The 12,151-nt window shown below is 41.4% G+C and overlaps 1 protein-coding gene across 2 annotated transcripts in view; it reads right to left on the reverse strand.

Moving 5' to 3' along the window:
• Window positions 1-666: 666 nt before the first annotated feature.
• The window catches only part of LOC134800714 (phosphoenolpyruvate carboxykinase [GTP]-like), a 33,743-nt gene continuing 22,258 nt past the window's right edge, over window positions 667-12,151 (reverse strand). For both annotated transcript variants that reach the window (XM_063773226.1, XM_063773227.1), the window contains exons 4-13: window positions 7,568-7,752; window positions 6,823-6,945; window positions 6,177-6,335; window positions 5,796-5,899; window positions 4,912-5,125; window positions 3,667-3,859; window positions 3,115-3,313; window positions 2,412-2,561; window positions 1,521-1,718; window positions 667-903 (exon numbers count right to left, since the gene is read on the reverse strand). In XM_063773226.1, the coding sequence (XP_063629296.1) occupies window positions 799-903; window positions 1,521-1,718; window positions 2,412-2,561; window positions 3,115-3,313; window positions 3,667-3,859; window positions 4,912-5,125; window positions 5,796-5,899; window positions 6,177-6,335; window positions 6,823-6,945; window positions 7,568-7,752 (1,630 nt within the window). In that variant the 3' untranslated portion in view covers window positions 667-798. The remainder of the gene's footprint in view (window positions 904-1,520; window positions 1,719-2,411; window positions 2,562-3,114; window positions 3,314-3,666; window positions 3,860-4,911; window positions 5,126-5,795; window positions 5,900-6,176; window positions 6,336-6,822; window positions 6,946-7,567; window positions 7,753-12,151) is intronic.

The raw sequence follows: 12,151 nt of genomic DNA on the forward strand, positions 1-12,151 counted from the left end.
AGCATACAATTACTGGGGATCGAACCCAGACCCTCTGTGCAAACAGAAAAAGCGAACGTTTACAAACTGAGCCAAATAGTTCTTAGACGGGTTGACGAAATTTAGCTACTCCTTCTCAAATTAAAATTAGTTAAAATTAAATATCTAAATACCGCCTAAACCAGCGATAATTTTTTTCTGCATTTTTTGCTATTAACTCTGTAAACATGTCTCAAAAAGAAAAAAGTCTTATGATATCGATACGACTATTTGTTTAGGCGCCAGGTATCACGACTCCGCCATTTATAAAAATTTCCAAAAACCGGATTGACAAAAATTTTTTATTTAGTCATAGAATTCGGTCACAAAATTTCACGAGAATCGGTTAAGAATTGCGACCTGTAGAGGAGAACATCCGGACATACGAAAGCAAAATGCCCGAGTCAAAACGTAGACCTTCGCTTCGCTTCGGTCAATAAGGAAAACAACAATATTCCAAATTGAAAAAACAGATATGTCGAACTTCTAAAGGATTAAACTGCAGTTTTGACAGATGTGAATAAATAATACAATATTAATAAATACATATTAATTCATATTTACAGTAAGTAATTGATACAGTCCCAAATTGATGCTATGGGTACCAATTACACTACGAAATATTCTAAAAGATATAATTTTTTATCAGATTCTATAAAATAAGTAGTATAATCTGTCAAAACTGCCTCTTTTGCTTGTTAGTCTTGGTTTATTTTATGAACAATGGTCAATAGTAAATAAGGTTAATTTTCGTTCGTCCACGGATAATCTTTGGCTTGTCTAAGACTGCTGGATGTTCCTCCTGAGGATTTCCAGTTGCTCCCACATCTGCTTCGGCAGGTCATCGCCCACCTCTTCTTTGAAATACTTTTCTACGGAATCCGCCTGAAAAAACAAAGGAAAGTTAGAAAATACGTCAAAACTAAGACCTAGAGCATAAGGACGTCATAGCAGATATACATCATAGGTATATTTTGGCAAGCCATTTCCGTGAGTTGACAAAGCCGAAAAAATTTAGGCGCGAAGGTTTGTGCTCCCATAAAAATTGAAATTTCGCGCCTTTTTCTACTGACAAAGTGAGTTTGCCAGAGTACACGGCTTCGGCGAAAGCTGGCGGGATACCGCTCTGGACCGATCAAAGTGGCGTGCTCTTGTGTTGGAGGCCAGGACTCATTTTGGGTCATCACGCCAACCAAGTAAGTAATTAAGTAGGTACATACAAATGGACCCTCGCACTATTAACCCTTTGAAGCGACGAAAGGGTTATGGTGGGCAACAAATAAATTCGACCAATCATAGTGTCGCATTGCGACTTGCGTATGTTTTGTCCCTCAAGGACGCACGCGTATAGCACATCTATAGGATCCTACCATCTATGGAATTGACGAAGGTTGATATTAGATATTAGGCTGTATAGCTGCGCGCGAGTGGACGTTTTTGCGGTTAGAAAGTTAAATTAGTATTGGAACTAAGTGCACCGATCTTAAAAGTAAGAAACTCACCTCCTTGATCCAGAAATCTTTCGGAATACTAAACAGCTCCTTCATATTGATATCTCCGAGGCCGTCGACGGGCAGGGCTCCGGGGGCCGGCACGAAGCCCAGCGGAGTGTCCACGTGGCAAGGCTGCTCGTCGCAGCGGCGGAGCACCCAGTCTAGAACGCGGGAGTTCTCGCCGAAGCCCGGCCAGAGGAATTTGCCCTGGAAGGTAAGGATGATATAAATATCTGACTCACTGGTAGGTGTATATGATGTATTGTACTTTAAAAATATTGTGAATTGTGAATGGGAGGGAAGTTAAATATTGTTATTTACATTTCATAAAAGTTACTTGACTCTTTTTCATCTTTATTTGAGTGATTTAAATATGTTAAATTCGCAGCGATATGCGAATTGCAAAAAGACACTAAACCTGTCAAGTCAATCAGAATTTGACAAATGCCTTCTTGATTTTGTGGCGGTTATGCAAATTAATTCCTGACTGCGGAGCAAGTAACCGCCAACCTTCACAAGACATATCATACACAGGTAAAGGTCCCTGCACAATCACGCCTTGAAGCAATGAGGTATTTCCGCTCTCTTTGGACTCTTTCGCGGTACGATCAGTACCGTCTTTATGGTAAAGACGAAGAAAGGGCACACGGGGCCCATGCCCAGGGCCCCCATCCTCAGGGGGCCCGAAGGACAGACAGTAACAGTATATATGATTACTCATAATAAATAGAAGAGCATAGTAGAAAAATGTTAGTTTAACTCGCTTTCTTTACTTTCCAAAAGGGCCCCAAATTCTTATGTGCCCAGGGGCCCCAGCATAGTTTAAGACGGCCCTGGGTACGATATCTAACAAATAGGTTAATAAGGTAACTAAGGTAAGATACGATTATGAGTACGTACTTGCTGGTCTTTCCTGAACCAGTTGACATGGAAGATCTTGGGCATCTTGCGGCCAGCTCGCGGCATGGACAGCCAGTGCTGGAGGTACTCGCCGAAGTTGTAGCCGAAGAACGGACGCATGGCGAACGGGTCGTGCATCACTACCTTGCCCTGGAGGGAAATGGATGTTGAATTTTCTTGTTTTATAAATAGGGGATTTTTAGATGAGGTCAGTAGCAGTAGTCTATTTGTGAAGTACGAAACATTTACTCAAATAAATCTTACTTACATCGTCAAATATGCTTCAATGCTATTCGCTTGTAGAATTTGACCTAGATCAGCATTTCCCAAACAATGGAATATTGAGTGGGCCCAGAAACTGCTAGGAAATCTGAGGGTTACTAATTATATTTTATGCTCCCTTTTTAAGACAGGCAAGAGGTGGGTCCCCAAGTTAGCAGTTTTTGTTAGGTGGGTTTGAGCCCTGTCAACTTTGGGAACCACGGACCTAGATAGAAAAATTGATTTACCTACCATATCTTTTTCAAAATATAATTCTTTTTGCTTGTTGGTCAAAATAAAATGTTTCTGTAGTTGGTGTAACAAAACTTCAATACGATACACGCACATAGAGAATAAATTCCAAGCACTAGTCAATTATCATCACAAGAGCAATGCCTTCTAGGCTCAAAGTAACATTAGCATAGTAAATTCTTTGACTTACGCTGTGCTCAGCGGCGGCAGTGGCCTCCGAGCGCATGGCGGCGCCCATGAACACGCCGTGGTCCCAGCCCCGCGCCTCCACCACCAGCGGCACGCCTGCGGGGCGCCGCCCCCCGAGCAGGATGGCGGAGATGGGGACGCCCTCGGGGCTCTCCCAGGCGTCGTCGATCATCGGGCACTGCGCCGCTGGCGTGCAGAACCTGGGGGTGGACGACGTTATTGTTTAAATCCGTTTAGTTTGTAGGCGAGTTTAGACTTCAGATTTGGGGCATTTTTAAGGCTAATCGGCACATCCAAAGACGGTACTTTAGTTCAGTTTATAGTTGTGCCCTTCTCGAGAATGTTCTCCGTTTACTATGGGATATATTCTCGAGCGAGAACATTTCCCATACAAAACCGAGAACGTTCCCGAGAACGGCACAACTCTGGTTCAGATGCGTCTGACGGCCCTTTAAATTACCGAAAGATTCCATTCAGCCAACTAACCAAAGAAATTCGAAGATGTAAGGCGACGGTAAGTCTTAGACTTAGAGTTCAGATTTTGACAACTAACCTAGAATTAGGGTGCGCTCCAGGAGTCTTCTTGCTCGGGTCCCAGGGCTGCCCCTTCCAGTCGGTGAGGCTCTCGGGCGCCGGGCCCATGCCCTCCCACCACACCCCCCCTTCCTTCGTCTCAGCTACGTTCGTGAAGACTGTGTTTTTGAACACTGTCGCCATTGCTATGGGATTGGTTGCTGCGGAAGTACCTGTGCAAAAGATTATAGAGATGATAAATGAAACAATCGACAACATACATTTTCACTACACTTCATTACTTATATACCTACTCTGTCAAGCAATTTCCGTCAGTAGGCAACAGCGGCAAATTTATTAACCTTTTGGACGCCAATGACCGATATATCCGCTCTGCAGTCCGCGTTCAACGCCAAAGACCGATTAATCGGTCCCAGACCACAGAGCAACGTAGACCTACGTGCATATGCATAAAGTTCAATTTCAGTTTTGACACTTCGGTGACGTGGCGTCCGAGTGACAGCTTTTGTGTTTGACACGACGTCGAAAAGGTTAAAAAATGTAGTCGCGAATGGTTTTCGTCCTATAGAAAGTTTGAATTTCGAACCTTTTTCTACTGACATACTTGTTTGACCGGCTATAGTAGCATTTTGGTACCAGTTACGTTATAGAAATCACCAACGAAGCTACGAGATACCGAATGTAATTATTACCCACAGGTCCGTTAAGTTAAGGATTTTATGATAAGGTCCGTAAACTTAAGGACAACTCCTGTTATAGAAATAGCCAAGCAAACTAAAGTAGAGCTAATATCAAGTAAGCTTTTCAGCTTGGGCTGGTGAAGTGAAAAAAGTTCACTTGACGTAACCTCTACTATAAAATTCAAATACATATGAAGTTACATCTTAATATAGTTGCGTGTCCTTCGAGCAACGCCGGCTTCCGACATGTCGGAAGGGAGGAGCCCAAGCGATATCTTATTCTGCCATTTTTTGCGGGGGGAAACGTGCACATAGTCGCACTTTTCACTCACTACATACAAAATCCAATCTGTAATGACGACACAAATACATAGAAAACTCCACACGTTTGAAGAACACGTTTGCGTTCGAAGTTTGCAACTTCGATCTCTTTTTGTGTAAGGACGAGTCACTACACGCATCGCCATTTGTACCTATGATTCGGCAGAGGGGAAATAGTACGAATGCCGTCTCCCTTCCCGGTGTTGCTCGAATTGCCTATCTAACAAGGAACACTTAAAGTATATGGTAAATTTGAAACAAACCTGGAGCAACTCCAAAGAACCCATTCTCCGGGTTGATAGCCCGCAGAACGCCGTTCTTGTCGAACCTCATCCAGGCGATGTCATCCCCGACGCACTCCACCTTGTAGCCGGGGAGCGACGGCGTCATCATGGCCAGGTTGGTCTTCCCGCAGGCCGAGGGGAATGCGGCTGCTATGTAGCGCTTGCGACCTTGGGGATCGGTGATGCCAACGATCTGGAGAAATTAAGGTAAATCTGACTCTGTATTACCTACTTTAACCTCATCAAATGTGTCGCTTAGTTTCAAACTCGGGTAAATCCATTCGATTCTCTCAGCAAACTAGCCTATTACCATTTCTTTTCTTTAAATCGCATAATCTGACAGATGGATTTCCCCGAGTTTAAAGTTAAAAGACTCAATTGGGTGGCACGCAAAATGATACTGTGCTAGCCAGAGGTAATTCGGATTGTTTTTCTTCAAGATCTGTAGAACAAGGTACTGTATTGTTATAAAATAGGCAAGCCCGGGAATCAAGTAGGTACCTGCTAACAGTAATCGCCACTGGTGCTTAGCGGCAGCGTTGTATTGTGTCAGTAGGGGACTAACGTCATGTAGAGATTTTTTTAAGTGCTACGCAGATGCACGCATACGAGATAGTTCTGCGACCAGTCCTGAGTTTGCTAGTCTGCCAGTACGGTAGGCTTAGAATGGTCAGTCCTCTCATAGAGTAATATAAGTAACGAAAGAGTGCTAACTCCATACATCAGTTTTCTTACCAAAACGCGCGTTATTTCGTAGTGGACATTTCCACTCTTTCTTTACTTATATTAATTACTCTATGGTTCTCTGGAGTATGATCATAAGCTGACAGAGTAGCCTAGGTGTAGTCAATAGAAGAACGTACCAGCATATGCTCAGCCAGCCAGCCCTCGCGGCGCGCGATGACGGAGCCGAGGCGGAGAGCGAAACACTTCTTGCCCAGGAGGCTGTTGCCGCCATATCCACTTCCTGTAATGCACATGTCAGTTATAATCCCACTTTTTGGCAATTAAATACTCGTATTGCCGAAAAACTAACGAATGACTTTGAGAGGCGAGGTAAAAATATTAGATGATTTTTTACGAAAAGGCGGCAAAAACAAAAAATGTAGACGCGAAGGGTTGTCCCGCCATGAAAATTTGAATTTCGCCCCTTTTTCTACTGACAAAGTAGGTTTGCCCGAGTATACTTCTACCGCTGACTGACCAAGTCCCAAGACTATATAAATAGTAAGCGTGTCTCTTACCGTAACTGATGATCTCGTTGTCACTGGGTTTGTGGAGGATGATAGTGCGCGGTGGGTCGCAGGGCCAGCCGGGCACGGCGGGCGCTCCGTTGCCGCCCACGGCGTGGAGGCAACGCACGAACTGTTCGTCGCTACGCAGGACTTCTAGGACTTTGCTGCCTGTTGGGAGATTGTTAGAAAACCGTTAATATTTCTATTCCAGGGGTCTCCATACTTTTTTACGCAAATGTTAGGTAGAGTTAGACCAAGAAAAGTCTGCAGCGATTTTGATAGCCCACGCAGTGCAAATGTTATTTATACCTCATAATTTCATAGAAGTTTGACGTTTAAAATTACACTTGCATTGGGTGGGCTTTCAAAATCGCTGCAGACTTTTCTTGGTCTAACTTCTAGACCTCTGCTTCCTTTTTATGGGCCGGATTGTATGCAATTTAGCCTCTTCGCAGGCCTTTTTTGCATGTGTCGGTCTGTCGGACCAGATCTGATCCTTTCAACAGTTAAGTACCTAAAGCCATCCGATTATCTTTGTAACCGTTGAGAAGGGCAGTCAAGTTTTTAAGTCATAGCTTTTTTAAAACATTTAAGTAAGGATTTTACTGGGACCTATTTCTTCTAATATTATTCTTTCAAAGTTCCGCGCACTTACCAATCCTAGTCATCACTCTCATGGAGTATACGACGTACGGCGAGTCGGTGATTTCCACGCCGATCTTGGACAGAGGCGAGCCCACGGGGCCCATGGAGAACGGGATCACGTACATGGTGCGACCTGGAAATACTTGTTATTGTACAGAACAGAAAAGAGGATTGGAAGAGACAGCAGCAGACTCGCTGCCCTCCTAAGCCGAATAGCGGTACCTATCTCAAAAACAAATGACGTTGAAAATGGAATTTTCAGATAAAGAAAGGAAGCATGTGATGTATTATCGTTCATACAAATAATAAAATAAAGTACTTATTTAAGTAAATAGTACCTAAAGACCATTCAAAAAAGGGGTTAACGCAGAGGTCTTAATATACTGGTCAACTCAGATGAGTATCAGAAACGACACGACCATCACGACTCGGTAGAGAAAGTAATAGAAATTAAAGATGCCTATTACGTCAAAATCCTGAAATTCGCTATATTTATACCACGTCGGGGACAAACAATCACGTGGGCTGCCTGATAGTAAGCGGTTACCGCTGCCTAAGGACGCGTGCAGCTCCAGAGGTGTCACTACACATTTCGCAATTCTTGAACTGAACCCACGTAGCGGCGTGGCACCGCTCCGTCGCGAAATCTTGTATCGCGGTAGGTATAGGTAAACCGCCTCGACCGGGCGGAGCGGTGCCACACCGCTACATGGGTTCTGCGCCAGTAACTAGAAGACGGGATAATGCTCACTAACCTCTCATACACCCAGGGAATCTCTCAGCCACAGCCTTCTCATAGTCGCTAGGGGCGATGTAGTTTCCCAACGCAGACTTCTGGCCAGCTCTGGCCGCTGGCACTACATCGCGCTCGCGCTCGGAGCAGATGAATGTACGAGATTCTACGCGAGCCACGTCCGATGGATCCGTGCGGGCTAGATAGCTGCGAGGAATAACATATGTATTTTAGAATATTGGACAACGAAATACTTAAGGCGGTCTTATATATATTCATTTATGTAAGAAACTCAAAAAAATTGTTATGCCGAGGGATGGAAAGAGGTATTTTCTGACCATGTAGTTGAGGGCGAGGCTTGCCGAGGCCTGGCAAAAGATGTGAGCCAGAAAATACCTAGGGGCCGATTTTTGAATTTCGACCACTCGATTTCGTGTATTTCGTTAAATAATATCTCCAATACTAGGCACTTCAATTCATTTAATCATTTAATCATTTAATCATTGCAATCATGTACAACATTATAAATATACAAGGTACAAACATAAGTGAACATGAACCCGGACAGGGTATAGCAATTACTTTTAATCTTATACTAAACTCTTATTACAATAAATGCTCGTATTTTATACAAAAAGCATAACAATGTATAGAATTAACATTACAAAAACCAACAACTACTCTAATTAGGTCTTAGATGAATTTGCAAGATTATAAAAAGTAGACCTAGGACTATGAAAGTACGGACATAAGATTGTTATTCCTCCAAAAATTCGGCTATTGAATAGTAGGCTTTATTTATAAGTAGTTGTTTCAATTTATTAACAAATGTATTATAATTTTCTTCTGATTTTATTTGTCTGGGAATGCTATTATATATGTGGATAGACCTGTAGTATGGACTTTTTTTGAACATCTCAATTTTGGGTTCCGGTAAGGCTAAATCATGATTTCGGCGAGGATTTGTATTGGATTCATAGAGGTTAATATTTTTACGTACAAATTTGGCTGTTTCTAGTATATATAATGATGGGAAGGTTAATACACGAAGTCGAATGAAGTGTGGTTTACAGCTAGAGGGTATTTTGATGTTAACTATGATGCGTATACACTTTTTTTGCATAATAAATGCGTCATGTGCATCAACGCTGTGTCCCCAAAGTAGAACGCCATAACTTAATAATGAGTGAGCATACGCGTAATAGGCTGACAGAGCACATTGCTCATCGGTATTTACTTTTAGATTATATAGGGCAAACACAAAGGAAGATAATTTGTTCTTAATTCGCGCAACATGTCGTTTCCAATCCAAATGAGTATCAATTGTGAAGCCTAATAATGTAAAGTCTGATACTTCTTCTACATTTAGTTCTCCGGATGTCGAACTTATATCTATGGGCTGTTTCTGATGGGGTCTGAATTGGATGGCTTTCGTTTTCTTATTATTAATTTCCAGATTGTGGTGTTGCAACCAATCTACTATTGTTCTATATGTTTCGGTGATGAGAGTATTAGCGTCTTTGCTTGTAGGGCATTTAAACAGGAGGGATACATCGTCAGCGAATATAATGCATGTGTGTTCTGTTATTTTTGGTAGATCATTTATATAAATTAAAAATAGTACGCAACCGAGTACGCTACCTTGGGGAATGGAATTGTTTATGGTTCGTAGGGTAGATTTAAATGGCTGCATCTGATGTAGTTGGCTATTGTAATGATCTATTTGTACATATTGTTTTCTGTCCTGTAAATATGATTTTAGCCAAGCATGAACTGGGCCACGGATTCCTATATTGTATAATTTCTGGAGTAGTATGGGATGTGAAACTCTATCATAAGCTTTAGACATGTCCAATAACAATCCGACCCCGTATGTTTTATCTCTGATGTGTTCCAATATTGTTTGTATGTAAGTGTATACTGCAAGAGTGGTTGAATTATTTTTCTGAAATCCAAACTGGTTTTTGTCTAAGAGTTTATATTTTTCTAAGTAGTTATAAATACGATTTGTTATACATTTTTCAAAAATTTTTGATATTGTAGGGAGTAAAGCTATGGGTCTGTACTGATTAGGATCATCTTTTTTACCGTTTTTCTTTATAAGGGGTCTAATTTTCGCTATTTTCAATTTTTCTGGGAAACAACATTCACGGAAGGATTGGTTGATTAACTTAGTTATTGGTGGGGTTAGTTCATCTGCGCATGCTTTAATTAGTATAGGGGGCAGTTCATCTGTCCCACAACTGTATTTATTTGGCATATTACGTATAATTTTAAGTACTTCTGGCTCATTTGCTGGAAGCAAATACAATGAGTTAACAGTTGAGACTGCACCAGGCCGACTCGTAGTGCCATTGTAACGAGATTGCTCACTTATATCTGCAAAAAAATCATTGAAGTGATTAGCTATCTTTTGAGGACAATTAATATCGATATTTGATATCTTTAATTTAATATTTTTGAGCTGAGATTTCGAAGATTGTTTTCCCGTAATTTGTTTTATAGCATACCACATACTTTTGGTCTTATTCTTAGAAGTATTATTATATAAGTATTATTATATAAGTATAAGTATAGAAGTCTTATTCTAAGAATACTCATAATTTTTATGTAATTTATTCGCTTCTAATACAATTGAAATCGAGAAGTTAATACCACTAGATTCCAAATTTCGATCGCTCGTATTTCAAAAATTTGCATTTCGCCGTTTTCCATCGACTTTCGAGTGATGAAATCGAGTGATCGAAATTCAAAAATCGGCCCCCAGTTTCCGCTAAAATCCCAATGCAGGAGGTCACAGTATGCCGTCTATTACTGTCCTCCTGTTCTTCGATGTTACGTATACTTACCGTGCCCTGCTTATATATATGTCGCAGTCGGATCGTATAATTCGCCGTATTACATTACGGCTAGCCGTTTTCAAAAACAGGGGCGTTTTGAAATGCGGCGGTTTAACGATTAGCCGGATTGAATGCGGCTGAATGAGAATCCGCCGGAATGTATTCGGCGCCATACGTTCTTCAACACGGCTAGCCGTAATGTAATACAGCGAGTCATTAGCCGCCGCTTTGACAGTTTTTAGTTCCCATTTTTAACACCCGTGGCGCTGCCTGACAAACGCTGGGGTGTCCATCAAATCTGGAGTTCGTCGGACTGTTTCTTTTCAAAAAACATTTCTTTCGCAACTTAACTAGACGGAGCCCCGCTTCGCGGGGCTCCTATTTCAGAGCGGGTTGCCCTTCGGGCATCTGAAGCTACCTAACGAACCTAACCTACCTACCTATTGATTTAGTGAGACGTCCGTGAAAACATTACACTTTGGGGAAAAAAGCGTAGGTAGGTAAGTAGGTTAGGTTCGTTAGGTAGCTTCAGATGCCCGAAGGGCAAACCGCCCAGAAATAGGAGCCCCGCTTGCGGGGCTCCGTCTATTTAAGTTGTGAAGGAAATGTTTTGGAAAAGAAACACATGTAGTGCGGTGGGACCATGGTAAAAATAAATTAAATTGCAAACATTGTCAAACTCCGGTTACGTAGGCGACCGAAAGAACTGGTCACTCTACAATCTAAAATAGTAGTACGATGCGGCTAAACGTTGGCCGCCTTATTGAAGAACGTATCGCAATGACAATCCGGCTAATCGTCGAACCGCCGCATTTCAAAACGCCCCTGTTTTTGATAACGGCTAGCCGTAATGTAATACGGCGGATTATACGATCTGACTACGACATATACATATACTGCTTACGGACCTTGTCAAACACAAGCAAAGATTTGAAACGCATGAAGAAGAGGAACTGCGATTTCTCACACGCACTAAAAATTTGAAAATTCATTTTCGCCCTACTTCACAAATTGAGGAGCACTGTGTGAGACATCAGGCTGTTAAGTTATTTAATAAACTGCCTCAGCATTTAAAAAATATTTCAAAGTATACTATCTTTAAGCAAAAACTGAAGCAATATTTGTTAAGAGGTTGTTTTTATAGCTTGGATGAGTTATTTGATACTGATTTAGTTTAGTTAGTGTATAAGCTTTGTATACTTAAGTAGTTCATAAATACCTTATTTTTTGATCTCATTATGTATACTGTGAATGTCGTCCTATAATGGCTAAAATATGTTACTAGTGCTTACTATTATTGTTATTATTATTTTTAAATGTTGTTTATTTTATTGTAATTGTATTTTATGTGCATTTCAAACACAATCTTGTATTGTTGATGAATAAATATGATATGATATGATATGATATATTTTTTTATCAAAACACTTGTCACCCGTCGGACGTTTATTACTATGAGAGTTTGTATTTCTTGCCACGGTGAGGTGGCGCGACTGTCGCGTAGACACAACGGCGTGTATAGGTATGTGTATAAGTATGTGTTATTATTATCTATTAAGTGTCTTTTTATCGCCGAGTAAAAACTGTGCTTAGTTTGAGGCTGGCTTAATATGTAATCGTCCTTTCTCAAACAATGTGATTAAATAAGCGCCACTTGCACCATTCCACTAGCCCGGGGTTAACTGGTTAAACCTGGAGTTACCATGGTTACCAGTACAATTTGACACTAGGTTAACAGAGTTTAACCGCTTAACCCCGGGTCTGTG

This window comes from Cydia splendana, chromosome 20, assembly GCF_910591565.1.
Source record: "Cydia splendana chromosome 20, ilCydSple1.2, whole genome shotgun sequence".
Lineage (NCBI taxonomy): Eukaryota > Metazoa > Arthropoda > Insecta > Lepidoptera > Tortricidae > Cydia > Cydia splendana.